Here is a 19,474-nt window from a genome sequence, read left to right as displayed (position 1 = left end):
ATAAAATTAAAAACATTTTCTTACAGTTATGAATAATATTTTTTAATTTAAATAATATTATTTATGAAAGAAAAAAAAATAATTACCACAAGATAATAAATAATAATTATTAATAATTGTCTTACTAACAAAAATTAATAAATTGAATAATGACAATGAATATTTATCAGTTGCTTATCAGATAATAGTAATGACGCATAATTAAATTATCTTGCTTAATAAAAAATAATATTAATTTATTATTCATCAACTTAGTCAATTATTTAATTATACATCAATCATCCAACAGCAATAATTTTTTCATACGTTTAATAATGAATTTATCTTTTTTTCCAGTTTCCAATCACATTAACTGAAAAGAGTATAGAAGATAACGGTAGATCAATAACTCCAGGAGCATTACCAGAAGGCATAGAAATTTCAAAAGGAGCTGAAGATCTTCTAAAAAAATTACTTCAACCAGATCCTAGAGCTCGGTTACGATCGCTATTCGCATTACAACGAATTGCTTTTTTTATGGGACATGATATCCAAAGTTTTATGTCGAAAAAAGTTTGTAGTTCACATTTAACCATTTAAATAATTATTAAATTATTAATATTTATAAATTAATATTTACAGATTTCACCTTTTAAATTACTCGGCAGAAAAATAGGCCACAGCGTACAATTACATGAGACTGAATGCAATGGTATTTTAAATGACTTACAATCTTCCAATGGCAATGTCCATCATAAAACCAATCAATTAATTAATTAAACCAACTAATTAACTAAAATGGTCATTAATGTTCTTTTAATAATTTTTTTAGGCGCCAATTTAAAATAATAACTTACGATCAATGTTGCCAATTACCAGTACAATAATATTATTTAATATTATAGTCATATTATGTAATTGAATTATTTCTTACATGTAATTTCAACTTTCTATATAATATTATAAAGTCAATTACAAATGATAAATGTGCTTATGAATCTCAGGAATAAATATCGAATATTTATTTCAATTTATACAAATGTAACTTAAGATAAATATTTGTTTAATTTATGAACATTCTTATTTTAAGTACGTCGACATATTAATTTAATATTTAGCTAAATTTATTATCTTTAAATATATACAATATTTTATTGTAAAATTATAAGTTTACTTGTAAGTTCCTAGAATTATTTATGGAATTTAAAACAAAATTTTTTAATAAAGTGAAAAATAACTTAAATTATTAATAATTGATGAATAAAATTATTTTAAATATTTTTTAAATTTAATTTTTATTGTTATTAATTAATTCATAATATTAGATTATAATTAACAAGATCCAATAACTGTTAATTTACACTGGTTCTATGTACATAAATTTAAATTCCATCACTGGAATCATAAGGGCGTAAAAAAAACTTCAAAATTTATTTTTATACTTCAAGATAAAAAGTACAATTAGCAAAAAAAATTAGTATTTAGTATCACGATTTGAATAAATAAATAAAAAAACAAAAATTAAGATTCCATTGGAGTATATCCATAGAGATGTAAAAATCTAAGAGTCCGTTGATGAGCAATACCAGGACGTATAATTTTATATTTATACGGGACAGTTAAATCAACAATTGTTGAACCAGCCCGATACTTTTCATCAAGTTTACGCTTATTCGGTATCGTATAAAAAATTCCATCAATTGATGGCCATAACTCAGAAAATTCTTCAGCAGTAAGACTGCTTTTCTCATTACTACGATTAGCGCTCGTTAACGCCAAAGGTGCATTCAATATTTTAGCGAGACTACGTACAAATTTATTGTCCGTAACACGGACTCCAATAGTATCTATACCGGGATTAAGTTTTGGATTCAATGTAGGCTTACGTTTTATAACAATAGTGACTTGTCCTGGTAATAATGCCATCAAAAGATTCATTGGTATATGTTCTATTTCACCCCAATATTTGATATCACTGATACTGTTGAGCGCGATAGCAAATGGCTTGCTTTTATCCCGTCCTTTTATTTCATATAATTTTTCAACACACTCAGTGTCTTGTGCCAATGCTGCTAGACCATATATCGTGTCTGTAGGTACAGCTATTACTTTTTTATCTCTCAGTAGTTTAATTCCCACAGCTAGAGTTCTATCACCACCAATGAACCAATGTTTTGCCCGTGGAGACAAGTATTCCATTATATTAGTTACTTGATTAACTGTTACTTTTATTGGCGGTAAATATTTAACTTCTGCTATTGACCTTAAACTTTCGAAACTCCACTGAGACTGTAATAAAAAATATTATTAGTATGTAATTAATTTGTATGGTAAATAAATTTATATTGATCAGAAAAATTACTAGTAAAATTCTAAAATCCTCCTCAAATAATTATTATTATTAAAAGATTAAGAAAATTTTGTTCCAGCCATATCTATATGATAGAATTAATTATTAAAATGGGTATCATTGAAAAGGTCTTGAGTTGAATTTGTGCCTTTTCATAGTTTAAACTCTTTTTAATTGACAAGTATCGAGATAAATAGATTTATCTATATCATTCGAATTATATGTAAATTACGCGGGAAAAAGGACAGTCGTATTTATTTTCTTTATATGAATTAATATTTTAATTATCCTGTCACTGCCCAAGTAGCACACTTGGCTTTGTGACATCTATAAGATATCAGTTTTTAGGCTGTTTTTTGACATATCGTTAAGGTACCAACATGTTGACAAAACGATCAGAAATTCATGTCATCGAAAAAATATCTACTTAAAAGACTTGATACAAGTGACGAAAAAAAGTTAATGACAAATATTAGTAAAATAAGTCAGTTAAACGGTTTTTTAATTGACATGCCTTTTTTAAGACAGGAAAAACAACACAAATTTCCTACTCTCCTAGGACTAACGTCCGCATGTCTTATTTATATCAAAAAAGTGACTTTGAGACAAAAGAAAATTTGTCTTATCCTTTTAAAAGATATCTTAAAGTTGTCTGTGTGATACTTGGGTGATTATGACTGAATATATATAACTATTATATATAAACCCGGAAAAAAAGGATTTTTTATCGAAAGAAATTTTTATTCACTTCAAAAAAATTTTTTACTTGTCTCAAGAAATTTTTTTCAATATAAATTGAAAATAAAAATTTTCTTGGGTCAGGAAAAAATTTTTTGCGTCAAGAAAAAAAATTTTTTCTTCAATTTATAATACAAAATATTTCCTGCACCAAGAAGTCTTTTTTTCTGTGTAATTAATAGAGAACGAGCAAACTGTAATCACTGCATGACTGCCAAAATATCACAACTAAATTTATGGAATACACAGAAAAAAAGGATTTTTTGTTGAAAAAAATTTAACTTGCACGACGAAATTTTATGCATTATGGATTGAATACAAAAATTTTCTTTAGGCGAGTAAAGATTTTTTGCGTCAATGAATCCTTTTTTTCTGTGTGTCCTCTTTTGGCTTAAGAAACTCCCTAAAACCAAAAGGGAGTATAAAAATATGTCGTTTTGGAATTAGTAACGCGATATGAATAATATAGCTATATATTCAGTGACATTCAGTCATATTTAGTAACAGAATAATTAAAATATTAATTTTTTTAAAGAAAATAAATACGATCGTTTTTTTTACCGCGTAATTTGAATGTAATACTAATGATACAGATAAATCGATTTATCTCAACGCTTGGCAATAAGAAAGAATTTAAACTATGAAAAGGTACAAATTCAAGTCAAGACCTTTCTAACGATACCAAATTTAATAACATTTACCAATTCTATCATATAGACATGCCGAGAACAAAATTTTCCTTATGCTCTTGATAATATAGAATAGATAAGAAAAATTTAGTCCATGCCATGTTTTCTATGATAACAAAAATTAAACAAATTTAATTTGGTATCAGTAAAAAAAAGTATATTAAACCAATAAAAAGAATTTAACTGTGTAGATTTTTTTCGAGAATCCCATGATCCGAAATCAATAAATTTGCGAGTTAATAATGAGATTTGTCTTATTAAATTGAATTGATAATAAAAATAAACAAAATATTCAAGAGTAGAAATTTTAATAAATAATTAAATTCAAATCATATTTAATAAATTTGCCAGCAATACTCGGGCACGTAGTGACTGTAAATTGCTTATTTTAATTAATTAAATTGGTAGAACTCGTAGATCAATCAATATTTTTTTTTTTCATTATACTTTAAAATCAATGAATTTAAAAAAATTAATCTTTTTATATATATATATATATATATATATATATATATATATATATATATATATATATATATAAAATTAATCTTTTTATATATATATATATATATATATTTATATTTTTTTTTTTTTTTGTGATAAAAAAAAAATAATTAAAATAAATTAGTAAAAAAATTATAAAATTCTCCCATTAGCTTAATAATTGAATTTATAAAATTAATCTAAAGAAAATTATAAAATTAAAAGTCATCAATAATAAATCCTGATAATTATCAAGTAATTCCTTGTCTTGCAAAAAAAAAAAATTGAGATATATTTGTTGTTATCTCAACTAGAACTTTATTTTATTATTATTAGAATAAAAATAAATTATACCTTGATGTTAATTAATTGACGGCGTATAACAAACTGCAACATTTGGATAAACTTATGATGAAGTAATAAAGTTAATTGCTGTTTAATTAAATATACATAAATGATAAATTACTGGGGACTATCATTTAGTCCAATCATTTTTAGTTTATTCGTCGGTACAAATCTATAATAAAAAAAAGTAAATAATCATTATGTTGTGCTATGCAATTGCAATATTCAGTAAGTATTACCTCATAAATAATTGTTTATTTTTTTTCATTAAATTATTTCACTTCAATTACGACCTAAATATATAAAAAATTATACAGTATTTTCTGATAAAACAATTATTTAAATGACAGTTTAAAATTAATTAATGATAATTTTATAATTGTTTAATAAGTAATGTCGAAAATGTCAACATGCACGTGGTTTCACTTGGAAACTTGTTATTTTTTATTTTTCGGTCTAGGTTAGAGTCATGAAAACTGGAATTTAATATCAAGACTGTTTTCATGACAATGAAAACAACAGGTTTTTAAATTTAAATGAACAATTTCTATATTCTTGATACTTAGGACAAAAAACTGTTCGCAAAAATTTTGAAATAATTTTTTTTAATGATTAATAATTTGTTTATAAATATAAAAAAATTGACAGATGTTTACTATTTTCAATATTATATTTATATGCTGAAAATGTATGAGTGTGAGTGTAGCAAACATGAAACAATTTTTAAATTTTAAAATGCGCGCACTGATTTTTGAATAATTTAAATACGCATTTATGAATTTTTATGATACTCACATTTTATTTATTTATTCGAAAATTTTAAAAATTGCCGGTTGTCAACTACGTTGACACTCATTGAAAATTTATCATTATTATTTAATGAATAAAGGTACTTTTATATTTTTATGTAGAATTTACATGAAAATGCTCCCGTAAATATATATACACAAGTAACTGACACATCTAAACGACAGGTTCAAATGTCCTTTCAGTTTATATTCCGTTTATCACGCAGTGAGTAGTTACAGATAAGACGTCGCAATAACTATTCTAGATTTTTTTACATTTATAAAATTTAAAAAATGTAACGAAATTAAGATATAAAATTTTCCGAATACAATACAAATATTCAAACCAACAGGTAATAATTGTGATGACAAATAATTTATTATCAGTACAGTTATATTCATTTGTTATGAAAACTTTGTTGGGATTCCCAGAAGTCCCTTCTTATGTTAATACGCAATTATTTGATACACATTGATAAGCAAAATTTAATTATTATAGTATAAGAAAATAATATATATTTTTAAATTACAGATTTAATACAAAATACTGATACTAAAATATTATTTTATAAACCTTTTATTTTAATGCAAGAGATATCTGAAACGGTAACTTAATATTCATTGTTGAGTGTAAATATGCTTTTAAAATTCTTGGAATGATTGCATAAACATTTTAGATGAAAATTTCATTGTAAGTTTCAAAAATTAATTATTATTATTATTTATATTATTAAGAGAATAAGAAAAATTTTGTTCTCCTTATCTATATGATAGAATCAGTTAATATTATTATTAAATTGGGTATTGTTAGAAAGGTCTTAACTTTTGAATTTGTGTCTTTTCATGGTTTGAACTCTTTTTTTTATTGTAAAATTTCGAGATAAATAATTCAAGTTTACATAATTCAAATTACATTTAAATTACGCGAGGAAAAAAGACGATCATATTTATTTCCTTCAAATACATTAATATTTCAATTATTCTGTCACTGAATATATATGACTATTATATATAATTAAGAGAAAATAAAAAAAAATCTAGTCTATCAAGGAATAAATACTAAAGTAGCGACAACTCTCTGGGATAGTACTCTCTGTAAAATAAAAATTTCAGAAAGTACTGTATGCTATCTAAACTGTATCCACTAATGTCCGGGATAGTGCTTAGTACCCCTTATTAAAAGAAACGATTAGAAAAAAAAATTTTAAATACTTTTTAGTGCTTTAGAACACTTTGAATACATTTGAATCGCCCTTCTTATGAACATTTAATATTTCAGATCGTTTCGAATCGCTTCTCAATCAGGGGACTTTCCAGAGAGTAATGAATACGGTTTAAATAGCATACAGTGCTTTCTGAAATTTTTTTTTTACAGAAAGTACTCAGTACTATCCCAGAGAGTTGCCACTACTAAATTGTTTTTTCCGTGTATGCAATGTCTTCAATGATAATAAAAATTTTAAAAATTTAATTTGATGTTACCGAAAAAAGATATAATAGACGGCTAATATAAAAAATGTGGTCGTGTGTAGATTTTTTTTTTCAAGAATCCCATGATTAAACAATCATCGAAATTAATAAGTTTCCGAGTTAATGATGAGATTTGTCTCATTAAATTTCAATGATAATAGAAATAAACAAAAGATTCTAGAGTTGATTTTACAGTAGAGATGTTAATAAACAGTTAAATTTAAATCATATTTTATGAATTTGGCAGTTATACTCAGACAGTCATGCAATGACTGTAGGTTGCTCGTTATTATTATTAATATTGTTATTATTATTTTTACTCCATTGGTATTTTTTAATTGGAATACAGTTGGAGCAATCGTCAATCAAGGGTTGTGGGCTCTAACTAACGACAAAAATTCAAATTTTTCATCACAAACAAGGTGAGAAATCGTTTGTATCCTTAGAGAGACTGATAGGGCATCTTAACCCGTGTCTTTGGTAGTCTTCCTGTGGCTCGAGTAGGCAATCTAACTCGTGGGTAAAAAAGTCATACTTTTCTCTCTAAGTGTGCAAAGTATGATTGTTTTCATTTTTATTATTATATTATTTTTAATTATTTTCAGTGTGCCAATGAGTTTAAATAAGAGAAGTAATTAATTTCGAGTTCTGAAAATCATGATGGCAGAAATAATAGAATCATCTGGTTTTGAAGCATCAAAACTTCTATCACTGATGTCAACGTCCCGAAAAAAATTTAAAGAAGAGTTTAAAAAGTATGATAAATCCAGCGTCGAGAAGCTTTACTACGCAATTTCAATAGATCTTGTCAGATCAATCTCAACTGCAAATCTTAAAGACTTTGAAAAATTAATTAAATTAATTGAGTATATAAAAAATAGTGGAGATTATTTAGCGCAAGATCATTTTCATAGCAGTATATATGAGCCTATGAAAAATTCAAATTTTATTATTTTAGCCTGCAAATATAATCAAGTGAGTGTCTTAGAATATTTGTTTGACAACCCAAAAGTTATTAATTTGTTTAAAAATGATGATAAAAATTTTTTAAAACCCGATGATATTGATGAAGAATGTCATAATGCGTTTTATTATGCGATCCGTTCCGGAAATTGCAAACTTATCGAAACACTTATTAATAAATGGCCTCACCACTATTGTCCATTAGAAGCAGAAAACTGTTGTTACTTGCTAGCTCAATCATACGAGGAGTTAAAATTAAAATTTATCACTTTATCCGATGATGTAAAAATTTACGTTGAAAGTTTCTTAATTGATTATCGTTTTTATTTTGATAGTTCCAAAAATAAAAGTGAAATTGTGAAAATTTCTCATGGAGATATTAAGCAAAGAATTGATTTGATCCTTGACAATATTAAATTACTAGTACGTGAATATTCGGATGTAAATATAAATGAAAAATTTTATTACATTACAAGATTTATTTCACAAAATATTCATATTCTAAAACGTCAATTGAAGTCAATGTACAATAAATTACCTTGGGAAGAAATAGAATTTTGTATGATTGCTTTTATTAGTAACGAAAAAAAATATGAAACACAAAGTATAGTTATTTATAATTATTTTTTGACCAAAGAAAAACTACTGGATTATTTATACAAATTTGGAGTTGCACTAGAGAACGAAAAAAATAATATTGATAAATTAAGCGTTAAAGAATTGGCTATTCTTCCAAATGTCCAGCGCAAAAATATTGTTACTTTTATTATTGAAAAGCATCCAGAGTTTAAAGAGCTGTATGATGAGTATCAGCTTGTTAGAGATACACATTCTCTTCAAGTGATAAATGAATACTTAGATTTGGCATTATCAGCAAATCCTAAAGAACGTGAAGGACAATTGATAATCATCAGGGCTCTTCAAATAATGGGAGAACATTTAAAAAATACGCTAGAGTCACCGAACATGTCACTAATTATCAGTGACATGCTGCTGTCATCATTACCAACAAATACCCGCAAGTTAATGAATGATTTACGCAATTCATTATCACATCGCATTTCAGCACCATCACAACGATTGAAATTGGAAAAAAATGCCGATAATTATTTTTTTACGAATCTTCAACAAGACATTAAAGTGATGAATAGCATTGTAGTTAGTGTACTTTACCAAACACGATTCCAACATATTGCCGCAATATTAAAAAAAATTATCGATTGTCAGGATGCTGATGAAGCTCGACGTGTACTTGAAATATTAAATTTTGATTTGGAAAAATGGCTTACTTATAATAAAGAGGATGAAAGTCAGCAAATAATGGAATGGATTGAAGAATTGAACTGTCTTATTCGTGAAGATAATAAAGTAGGAAAAAAGTTATTGGATGATATAAAAATAATAATTTCTACGGAATTTACAAGTAAAATAAATAAATTTGATTTTTTGGCTAAAATGGCGCTGATACATAATATACGTAGTATGTTGAGTAGAAAACATATTGATGCTAATGCTCTGAGAGGATTTAAATTCAGATCGAAAGAAATGTTATTAAGTATATCTTCAAATACGAGCAATAAAAGTAGAGATAAAATAAAAACGTTGTGTTTAATGCTTTTTGGAATAATTCAATTGACATCGTCTTCTGCTGATTTTTTTACAGCGTATGGAATAATGAATAAGATTATGTATAGATTAGGATCTGATACAAAGGGTATGCAGTGGATTGAAGAATTTCGTGATAAACTTGGAAAAACATATGATAATTTAAATAATAAAAATGAGGAATTTAATTACGGGAACAAAAAACAAAATAAAATTAATAAATTAAATGAAGATTATATTGATAAAATTTCTATACTGCAAAGTGTTTTTAATGATAATCAATTAAATAATTTTTCTGGTTTCAAAAATAATAAAAAATTACAAGTCACTGTTGAAATGCTTTCATTGGATATTTTGTCTATTTTGAATGAACCGAATATTAATATTTTAACAGAAAATAGACTATTTTTAGATAATAACTCACCAATATTGATTGGGAAAAATTTACGCAATCATTTAGCTCACGGTAATGATATTGTCAAGATAATGCAGTTTGATCCGACAATAGCTATTTTTGTGAATGCTAAAAAATTTATTGCAAGTAATATCATAGAGAGCAAGCGGAAAATTGGCAAAGTCATGCCGAATAATTTAGAAAACTTAAGAAAAAAATATGAACTAGAAATCAGTATTATCGACAATCAAAAAGATATGTTTCGAGCATTAGAACAAGGTGATTTAGAGAAACTAAAACAGACACTGGAAAGAGGAGCTGATATAAATGGTAAAAGTTGTAATTCATGGAATGCTTTACACTATGCAGCTAAAGGACCCAACATTGAAGTTGTAAAATTTGTTTTTAATAAAAATGTAAATCCACAAACGACAAACGGTTTAAATCAAAGCGTATTGCATGTAGCTGCTGAGTTCGGACGAAAATTGACTGTCGAATTGCTTATAAAAAATAAGTGTGATGTCAATGCTTTGGACGTTGAGAGGCAATCACCATTGCACAAAGCCGCTGAAAATGGTCACGAAGAAATAGTTAAAATTTTGATAAAAAATAATGCCAGCACCAGTATTCAAAATAGTTACGGCCAATCACCATTACACTGTGCGGTTTTGAATAATCATAAAAGTGTCGTTGAAATTTTATTGAAGAGAGAACGTCATGTAGATTTAAATGAAGTTGCTGGGGGTTTTACTATGTTGCATGTAGCTGCCGAATTAGGACATACTGAAATAGTTAAATATTTAGTTAAGTGTAATGCAAATGTTAATAAAAAAACGCATCAAAATGCTACACCTTTACATGGAGCAGCGCTTAATGGTCATTTGGATGTTGTTAAAGTATTAATTTCTCATGGTGCTGATATTTATGCTGTTACTGTTAATGAATTGACAGCGTTGCACAATGCTGTTGAAACGAATCGTGAAGAAATAGTTGAACTTTTATTGCAACGCGGCGCTAATGTTAATGCACGTGGCCCAGTTGATAATTTCGCAGCCATAAATTATACCGCTGAAAAGGGGTACTCAAATATGCTGAAATTATTAATTAAATATAATGCAGAAATAAATATATCGACTTCTGATGGAAGAACACTATTACATATTGCAGCATTCAATGGCCATGTAGATATTATTGATATTTTAATAAAGAATAAAATTTCAATTGATTTTCAAAGTAAAGATGGTAGTACTCCTTTATGCTTTGCTTCAGCTCAAGGTCACGATCATGTAGTTGAATTTCTATTAAAAAACGGCGCTTCAACTGAAATTCGAAATTTTCAAAATTTAACATCATTACATATTGCAGCACTCCAAGGACATAAGAAGTGTGTTGAAGCATTGCTAAACTGGAAAGCTGATATTCGCGCTAGAACAGATTGCGGAAAAACGGCACTGCATTTAAGTTCACAGAGAGGACATCTCGATACGACAGAATTATTAATAACCAGAGGTGCAAATATTAATGAAAGAGATTCTCTAGGGCTGACAGCATTATATGATGCATCGTTTGCTGGAGAACTTCAAATCATTGAAATATTAATCAAAGCTGGCGCAAATATTAATTTGCTAGATTTCCGTGGTTGTTCGCCTTTAAAATTGGCTATTTTACAAGGTCACACAGACATTGTTGAATACTTTATTAATAACGAATTAGATATTAATTATAAACAATTAAATTACGAATCACTTGAAATCGCTCTAAATTATAATTATCAAGCGATAGCTAAAATGATTATCGAAAAAAATACATCAATAAATTTTAGAAATGAACAAGGTCATTCTCTGCTTTGTACCGCGGCAAAAAATAATCAAATTGATATCATTAAATTATTGCTAAAACTTGGGGCTCCAGTAAAAATCAGTAATAGTAACGTTATAGCTTTAGCAGTTTTTTCTGGGCATAAAAATGCCGTGTACACTTTGATTACTCATGGGAATGTAAATATAAATGAAAAATTAGAGGGAAATATGTCATTGTTACAACTTGCCGTTATTAATGATAATAAAAATATTGCTGAGCTTTTGTTAGAAAAAGGAGCTGATGTAAATGCTGCCTGTCCTGATGGAACATCACTACATCTAGCGGCATCGAAAGGTCAGTACGAAATGATAAAACTATTATTGGATAACAATGCAGATTCCAGTATAAAAGATGATAAAAACCGTACCGCTATAGAGATGGCTTTGAAAAATTCACATGATTATATTGAAAGTTTTAAAATATTATTTGAACATAAAAAAATAGATGTAAACTACAGGTGTAACAATAATGAAGAATGGACGTTGCTACACCTCGCTGGTCAGGAAGGTAGTTTACCGATAACAGAATATTTAATTGAAAAAGGAGCTGATATAAATTTACAAAACAAACACTTTTCAAAACCCATTCACATTGCAGCCCGTGAAGGACATAAACATCTCGTCGAATATTATATAAATAAAAACATCGACTTATATGATCGTGGTGCAGCTGGTTGGACGTTATTGCACTATGCTTCTTTCGGGAAAGGAAAAGAAGTTATTAATTATTTATTTGATAAAAATTTCGATGTTAATCTCATTGATCTTAGATGTCAAACGCCATTGCACATTGCATCGCAATACGGCTCCAAAGAAATTGTTGAAATTTTATTAAGAAATGGTGCTAGTTACGATTCTCTTGATATATTTAAAAAGAAGCCATCAGAAATAGCTGGAAGTACAAGTATAGTTAATTTGTTTAATTGTATTGATAAATTATTCAAAGCAGTTAAACAAAATGATGTTGCAGAGACAAAATTTTGTGTTAAACAAAAAGCTGTAATTAATACAATTAATAGTGATCGAGTAACTGTTTTGCACTATTCTGCTTGGAAAGGCTACACAAAAATAGCTGAAATATTGTTAAATAATGAAGCTAATCCTAATATTGTCAATAAAAATGGCAGTACGCCATTACACTATGCCGCGAAATTTGGACACGCGGAAATCGTTAAAATTTTACTAAAAAATGGAGCTATTTATAATGTGAAAACAAAAAAAGGTAATACTCCATTAGAATTAGCGACACATCCAGAAATAATTAAGTTGTTAAAATTAATTAATCGATCATTCATCAGCGTTGAAAATGGAAGTATTAAAGTTATTGATGAATTAAAAAATGTTGATAGTTTGGATACATTAAAATCAATTATGAATACCCAAAATAGTGAGGGTAAAACACTGATAGTTACGGCTATTAATAAAAAATTTATTGGAACTGATGATTTGAAAGAAATTTCTCTAGGTGATAGTATCGATTGGGTAAGTAAATTTAATGAGATGATGGTTCACGAAAAGTATCAAGAGGCTCTGAATTTATGTAATAGTGTTTTGGAAAGAAGAAAAAAAATTTTAGGTTCTGACGATCCAGGTATTTTAGATATTAAATATAATATCGCTTCAATTATTTACAAACAACAAAATTATCAAAAAGCTCTTGACATGTGTACTGAAATATACGAGAAACAGAAAAAAATTTTAGGCCCAGGCGATAGCCATAGTTTGAGAACGAATTGCATGATGGCTATGGCGTTGCATAGACTTGGAAGAAATCCTGAAGCTTTAATTTTATTTGAAGAAACGTACGAGAAACAAAAAAATATATTAAGCCCGAATGATGACGAGTTAATTAAAACTCAAATTCAAATGGGTCTAGTTCTAATGAATTTACAAAAATATGATCAAGCATTACTTTGTTACAAAAATGCACTTAAAAAAATTCGTAATACCGATGTATATAATATTCTCGTAATTCAAAATAATATTGCATTGGTTTACAACCGGCAAAATAAATATGATGAAGCACTGGAAATGTATCAAAATGTTTATGAATTAAGAAAAAAACTTTTAGGACCAAATCATTCCGACACTTTAAGAGCGATGTTTAATAAAATTCAAGTACTAACAGCTCAAGAAAAATATAATGATGCATTAGCAGCTCTTGAAAAACTTTTGACTTCGCAAAATAAGGCATTAGGACCAAATCATATTGACACTTTGATGACTAAATTAAAAATCGGTGACATTTATTTTCATCAAAGCAAATTTTTTAATGCTTTCGAAACTTATACAAGCATTCAAGAACCAATTACCTCTATTCTAGGATCAAATCACCCTGACTTGATAGCATTGAAAGGAAAAATTGAAGGAATTCAAATGACTTATCAATCATCTGGTGATGCTCGTTTCTTGAATTATTGTAAAAATAATACAGAAATTAGTGAAGTCGTCAAGTGCAAAGAGTCTGTTGATACTTTATTGAAGAGTGGTTTCAATATAAATGCTCAAGATAGTAGTGGTCTAACTTTACTGCATTATGCGGTAAATAATGAAGATGAAAGTATTGTCAAATTTTTATTAAAAAATAACGCAGATTGCCGTTCAATTTCTAGTAAGGGTAATACTGCATTACATTTTGCAGTGATAAAAAATAACAAAAATATAGTCAGCGTGTTACTGGAACATGCTAAAAAAATAATGAAAAATAGTGAATTACATGAGTTTATTAACAGTAAAACTAAAAACGGTGGTATGACGTGTATGCATGTTGCAGCACAAAAAGGCTTTGAAGATATTGTGATAATTTTATTAAAATACGGAGCGATTTATGATGTAAAAAATTTCACTGACAACAAAACTCCATACGATCTTTGTAATAATGATAGTACAAGAATATTATTAAAATTAATTAACGACTTTTTTAAGGATGCTAAAAATGGAAATGACTTACTTGTTATTAAATTACGAAGACTTGATGTTGGAAAATATACAGCAATTCTCAATGCCCGTAATACTAATAGCGAAACATTAATAAATGTGGCACTTTCTCAGAAACACAAAATGTTAGCTCGTAAGTTATTAGAAACTCTTAAAAAATAAATTTTATATAACCGTACGTTTTATAATTATCTACAACGATGCTGAAAGTGGCAGACATCAAAAAATTTTATCACTTTCAATAAACAAAATAAATACTGCCAAGTAAAAATTTTTAAAACTGCCTATGAAGAATTTTATTGTGTATATTTTTAAAAAAATTTTACGACGACAATTAACTTGGTAATTATAAACTTCAAAATTGTCAGATGTCAGCAACTTCCGGTATCATTTATCTGTAAGGTAAAAGAATTGCTAGTACTCGATCACTGCATGTATTTGTATAACTATATTTATAAATATATGAGTAATCAGGTACTAGTTTCCTGATTAGGCACGGGGTCTCTTACCTTGTCTGTTTATTATATAAATGATGTATGCAACTGTATAACTAAATAAAATTGACATATATTTTTCTTTTAACACAACCGTTATTTTATAATGTACTTGTTTAAATTATTATTGATTACCGACACATTAAAAATTGCAAAAGTGAAATTACCTCAAACAAAAATGCATAAATTATTCGCAGGAAACAAATCAGAAGGTTTTTTTTATCAAAATAAACATTTCAACGATTTCTTATAATGGAGTTTTCCCAAAGAATAAGTCGTCGTCGGTAATAGTCGAAAATTTTCATGATACTGGTTAGCCGACGTCTAATAATTTTCGAATTTTTTCTCAAACCATAAATTATAAATAAAAAATATTTGAAAAAATTGGACTTGTAGTTTTTTAAATATTCTCCGTGTGTATATTTTTGGTTTTTGTTTTTTTGTAATTGATTTGTTGAGAAAAAAAGTCAGAAAATTACTAATTGTCTGCTAACTTCAGGATCATAAACTTTCGGCTTGTAATCCAACGGGGTGAGATTAGACTGATTTTCAAAGAGTGGGGATACAATGAACGTCAACTTAAAGTCGTTCCAACCAAAAAGGCGCCGTCCCACTACTAATACTTTTGCTTAGCATGATTTTGCTATAACTCACTGTCCATTTTCGGACAACTTTCTCGTCGAGGTTGGACTACTAACTCTGGAAAAATTTTATATTTTTTATAAAATTTTATATTTTTGTGGGATATTGAAATTATTGATCATAATGATTTTAATAATATCTAAAACAATGAAACAATGAGTGTAATCGAAATCATCGAAATAAGTAGTGACCAAGATGATGATGACGCTTCTACATTAGTTGATGTTTCGCTTGAAAAAACTGATGGTATGTCATAACACTTGATAACTGATGATTTATTATATGATATTGAATTTAGCCCACGTCTAATATTTATTGAATTTTTTTCTAAATCATAAATTATAAAAAAAAAAAAAAAACATTTTAAATAATTACACCAATAGCTTTTTTAAATTTCTACATACAAACTCTAAAAATTTTTAATTGTCTACTAAGTTGAGGATCATTTCATTCTGCTGAAAGTAACAGACATTAAAAAATTTGTTTTCACTAAAATAAAAGAAAATTAGTTACTGATGAGATAAAATTATTAAAGATGCATCAGAAGAATTTTTAATAATTTTTTTTTTTTTTTTTTTTTTTTTTACATTTAAAATAATTTAGTCTATCAACAAGTGACTTATTCATGAAACAATTGAATTGTCAAATGTCTGCTACTATCAGCATTATGGTGATATAAATACTGGAATAACACGCAAATAAATTTGCGGGGCATTTATTTATATATTTAAATGAGTTTTAGATATTGATGTACAACAATACAGTGATGAAAGAATAACAAAGACTCAATCACTATATAAAGACGTTAATAATACAGAAATTATTGACAGTTTATTTGATAAATAAACTTTTAAATAGCAATACAAAAGTTATTAACAGTCTCATTGAACAAAACAAATTTTTATCTTCCACCAATGGTTTAATTTTATAGGCTGATGATGACAATTTAGATTTGTATGCTAATCGGTATGAAAATAATGTTGTAGATTCGGTCAGTCATATAAAGATTGTAAAAATTGAATCATTGAATGCACAAGAAAATTTGACTGCGGATATTATAGACAGTCATGATGATAACGATGTCCAGGAAATAATTCCTGACAGTAACAGACAAAATTTGAGCAATGGGAACATAAATCAATTAAACTTTAAAGATATTGAAGAGACAAGAAATGATATTTGTCATCAAGACTCATCTAATGTGATTGAAAATTCAATTAAAAATGAATTTTCATTATTTAAATATGAAGATTTTACAGAAATTTCAAAAAGTAGACACCAAACTGAAATGATTTCTAAATCTTCATTGAACAAATTAAAAAAATATCCTCCAATGATTAGACTTGCCAGGAACTCTGTATCTGAAAACAACATAATTTTTTCAAGCAACGCAGCAAATAATATAATTTCTCCAAGTAACACAGAAAATAATATAATTTCTTCAAGTAACACAGAAAACAACACAATTCCTTCAAGTAACGCAGGAAATAATATAATTTCTTCAAGTAACGCAAAAAATAATCATCATTGCAAAGAATGTAACTGCTTTTTTGCTTCAGCAAGTAAATATTTATAACTCTAAATTAATTAAAAAAAAAAAAGTTATTTCTATTGATTACTTATAAATTAATGTTTCAGAAAAGTTTGAATCTCATAAACAGGATCGTCAAAATGGAAGAAAGCGTTACAAGTGTGAACAATGTGATTATGCAAGTAATAATAAATCGCATTGAATACGTCACAAAAGAACGCATACTAGCAAACGTCCATATCAATGAGTTTATTGTTTGTTTACCTGTAAGGACAGAAAGACTTTGCAATTACATCTGTTAACTCATATTGATAAAAATTTATCATGTGACATTTGTCATGAGAAATTCAAAAAAGCAAATTTACTAATAAACCACATAATTTATTATCATTCGTTTTCTCCATCTGTTAGGGCGCGGCAATGTAAAGTTTGTCGGGAATTATTACCAGATCGATATAGTTTAAAGATTCACATTGAAACTCATAAAAATGGAAGTTTATTCAAATGTAATATTTGTTGTTATGCAACAAGATTTTCACAAAGTATATGGGCACACATAGACAAACACGTAAGCAATAAAATTATTTGTGATGATTGCGGTAGGTCGTTTGCAAATAAAAATAATTTTAAAAAACATTGGTATTTACGTCATAATTTTACCAATTAATTAAGAGAATATTATGAATGTACTCATTGCTATAATAATATTACTTTTGTACGATATAACCATTTTATTCGCCACATTATCAATGTTCGTGGTGTAGAATATTTAGTGCATTATATAATTTAGATGCCCAAAAACCGAAAATTATTATAGATATGAATGGTCGATTTCAGTTTATAAATAACATCACTTTTAACTTTTTTACTTTAAAAAGTTGCAATTTAAAAAAAAACTGAAAAAAATTTAATGTTGATAATTAAAAGTAAAAATGACAATAGGAAAAGTTAACAATTATCGGAGTTTATTGTTTTATTATTTACAATTAAATATTTTATATTTTATTTTTTACTAAAAAAGTTTATTTTTGGTAATTACTTATATATTGTAATATCAAAGATGTGAATTTTATAAATCAAATATAATGATAATTATAATTAAACTACCAGTTTTTTGTCTGATGAAATAAACATAAATAATCAACTTGCTATATGTTTTTTTTTTTTTAATACTTCTCACATAATGGAGATATTTGTTTCAACAAGCGACATGAATTTTTTTAAAACTAAAGACATTTATTATATATTTAAAAGATTGTAATTAATGTATTTAAAAAATAAAGAAATTCATGAGAATATTTTTTATAAATAGTTTACTAATTAAACAAATCGAAAGTGATAAAGGAACAGCACGTGTTAAAAAAATGCGTTCCTAAAAGAATTAAAAAAAGTTAGACATGTACAAGTTCTAAACTTGCGACAGATCGGAACTTTGAGCCAAACTTTTGTAATTTTGATAGTAAAAAAAAATGATCTAGAGCTTTACATTCACGAATTTTGAGTTAATAAAGAACGTTCTTAAAACATTATGTTTCCCAGAACTTATTTTAACTACATTTACTCTCGTTCCGAAAAAGTTCCCATTAAAAACCAATAGCCTGATAAGAATCTCAAAAAGACGCACAAAAGACGTCTCAAGTTGAGAAGTTCCACATTTCGAACTTCTGTGGAATATTTTTGGAGCGAATTTTTCTCACACTGGAGTACAATCAGTAGTTTTGTAAATATATTAGTAGCTGATGAAGTCTTCAATATTGTTTATATTGTCAGAATATTTATGAACAGTATTGATGAGTTATTTCAGTTTCTGTTGATTTTAATGTAATCCTTGCTTAGGAATTTCTGAGTGATTGTTTTTAAATCCAATGTCTGAATAGTTTATTAAGTTTTTAATTAATTTATTGGAAACAGTAGCCAAACTTTATTATAAAGTCTATTAATTTTTAACTTCCCGCTAAGAAAATCGATGATTTTCAAAAATTTCGGGAAGTTATTGTTTTCACCCCGATTTGCGAAAATCGAAATTCCAACAGATGTCGACGTTTTGAGGTTCTAGGAAGCTATTCTGACTAAATTCAAGATGATGTCGGAGTGTATGTATGTATGTATGTACGTACGTACGTACGTATGTAAATATTCTGTAACTCTTGAACGGATAAACCGATTTTGATCGTCGAGGTGTCACTCGGCGTGGCTTGTTATTTACT

General features: G+C 27.1%; 4 protein-coding genes across 11 annotated transcripts in view; 3 read left to right on the top strand and 1 right to left on the bottom strand.

The window, feature by feature from the left end:
- Window positions 1–1,070, top strand: part of LOC103568485 (serine/threonine-protein kinase S6KL) — a 38,978-nt gene extending 37,908 nt beyond the window's left edge. For 3 of the 4 annotated variants that reach the window (XM_053742782.1, XM_053742780.1, XM_053742781.1), the window contains exons 9-10: window positions 337–552; window positions 622–1,070. In XM_053742782.1, the coding sequence (XP_053598757.1) occupies window positions 337–552; window positions 622–759 (354 nt within the window). In that variant the 3' untranslated portion in view covers window positions 760–1,070. The remainder of the gene's footprint in view (window positions 1–336; window positions 553–621) is intronic. The other variant, XM_053742783.1, reaches the window with a different exon arrangement.
- Window positions 1,071–1,227: 157 nt separating this feature from the next.
- On the bottom strand, window positions 1,228–5,452 carry LOC103568486 (threonylcarbamoyl-AMP synthase). 3 transcript variants are annotated; one of them, XM_053736925.1, is made up of 4 exons: window positions 5,380–5,452; window positions 4,824–4,877; window positions 4,594–4,756; window positions 1,231–2,268 (listed from the first exon to the last, which is right to left on the bottom strand). In XM_053736925.1, the coding sequence occupies exons 3-4, from the start codon at window positions 4,633–4,635 to the stop codon at window positions 1,501–1,503; spliced, it is 810 nt and encodes a 269-aa protein (XP_053592900.1). In that variant the 5' UTR covers window positions 4,636–4,756; window positions 4,824–4,877; window positions 5,380–5,452; the 3' UTR covers window positions 1,231–1,500. The 3 variants fall into 3 exon arrangements, with proteins under 3 accessions (XP_053592901.1, XP_053592900.1, XP_008543596.1); XM_008545374.2 differs by lacking the exon at window positions 5,380–5,452 and having other exon boundaries at window positions 4,824–5,023; XM_053736926.1 differs by lacking the exons at window positions 4,594–4,756; window positions 4,824–4,877; window positions 5,380–5,452 and adding an exon at window positions 2,342–2,892 and having other exon boundaries at window positions 1,228–2,268.
- A 94-nt stretch (window positions 5,453–5,546) lies between these two features.
- Window positions 5,547–15,175, top strand: LOC103568512 (uncharacterized). Of its 3 annotated transcripts, none has more exons than XM_053736923.1 (4): window positions 5,547–5,725; window positions 5,905–6,063; window positions 7,192–7,264; window positions 7,448–15,175. In XM_053736923.1, exon 4 carries the CDS (start codon window positions 7,500–7,502, stop codon window positions 14,760–14,762), a length of 7,263 nt encoding a protein of 2,420 aa, XP_053592898.1. In that variant the 5' UTR covers window positions 5,547–5,725; window positions 5,905–6,063; window positions 7,192–7,264; window positions 7,448–7,499; the 3' UTR covers window positions 14,763–15,175. The 3 variants fall into 3 exon arrangements, with proteins under 3 accessions (XP_053592898.1, XP_053592899.1, XP_014296564.2); XM_053736924.1 differs by having other exon boundaries at window positions 7,192–7,358; XM_014441078.2 differs by having other exon boundaries at window positions 7,192–7,362.
- A 716-nt stretch (window positions 15,176–15,891) lies between these two features.
- Window positions 15,892–18,225, top strand: LOC103568487 (ABC transporter H family member 2). Its single transcript, XM_014441081.2, has 3 exons — window positions 15,892–15,982; window positions 16,723–17,298; window positions 17,375–18,225. The coding sequence occupies exons 1-3, from the start codon at window positions 15,892–15,894 to the stop codon at window positions 17,467–17,469; spliced, it is 762 nt and encodes a 253-aa protein (XP_014296567.1). The 3' UTR covers window positions 17,470–18,225.
- Window positions 18,226–19,474: the final 1,249 nt, after the last annotated feature.

Source organism: Microplitis demolitor, chromosome 2 (assembly GCF_026212275.2).
Source record: "Microplitis demolitor isolate Queensland-Clemson2020A chromosome 2, iyMicDemo2.1a, whole genome shotgun sequence".
Lineage (NCBI taxonomy): Eukaryota > Metazoa > Arthropoda > Insecta > Hymenoptera > Braconidae > Microplitis > Microplitis demolitor.
The sequence above is the reverse complement of the archived record's forward strand: the minus strand, read 5'-3'. Positions and strand labels throughout refer to the sequence as shown.

Excerpts from the sequence above, each read along its gene's own strand:
- LOC103568486 (XM_053736925.1), bottom strand. The coding sequence starts at position 4,635 with ATGTTGCAGTTTGTTATACGCCGTCAATTAATTAACATCAAG. Across the intron at positions 2,269-4,593 it reads GTCAATTAATTAACATCAAG|TCTCAGTGGAGTTTCGAAAG; the intron begins GTATAATTTATT and ends TTTTTATTACAG.
- LOC103568512 (XM_053736923.1), top strand. The coding sequence starts at position 7,500 with ATGATGGCAGAAATAATAGAATCATCTGGTTTTGAAGCATCAAAACTT.
- LOC103568487 (XM_014441081.2), top strand. The coding sequence starts at position 15,892 with ATGAGTGTAATCGAAATCATCGAAATAAGTAGTGACCAAGATGATGAT. Across the intron at positions 15,983-16,722 it reads TTCGCTTGAAAAAACTGATG|ATTCGGTCAGTCATATAAAG; the intron begins GTATGTCATAAC and ends ATAATGTTGTAG. Across the intron at positions 17,299-17,374 it reads CTGCTTTTTTGCTTCAGCAA|AAAAGTTTGAATCTCATAAA; the intron begins GTAAATATTTAT and ends TTAATGTTTCAG.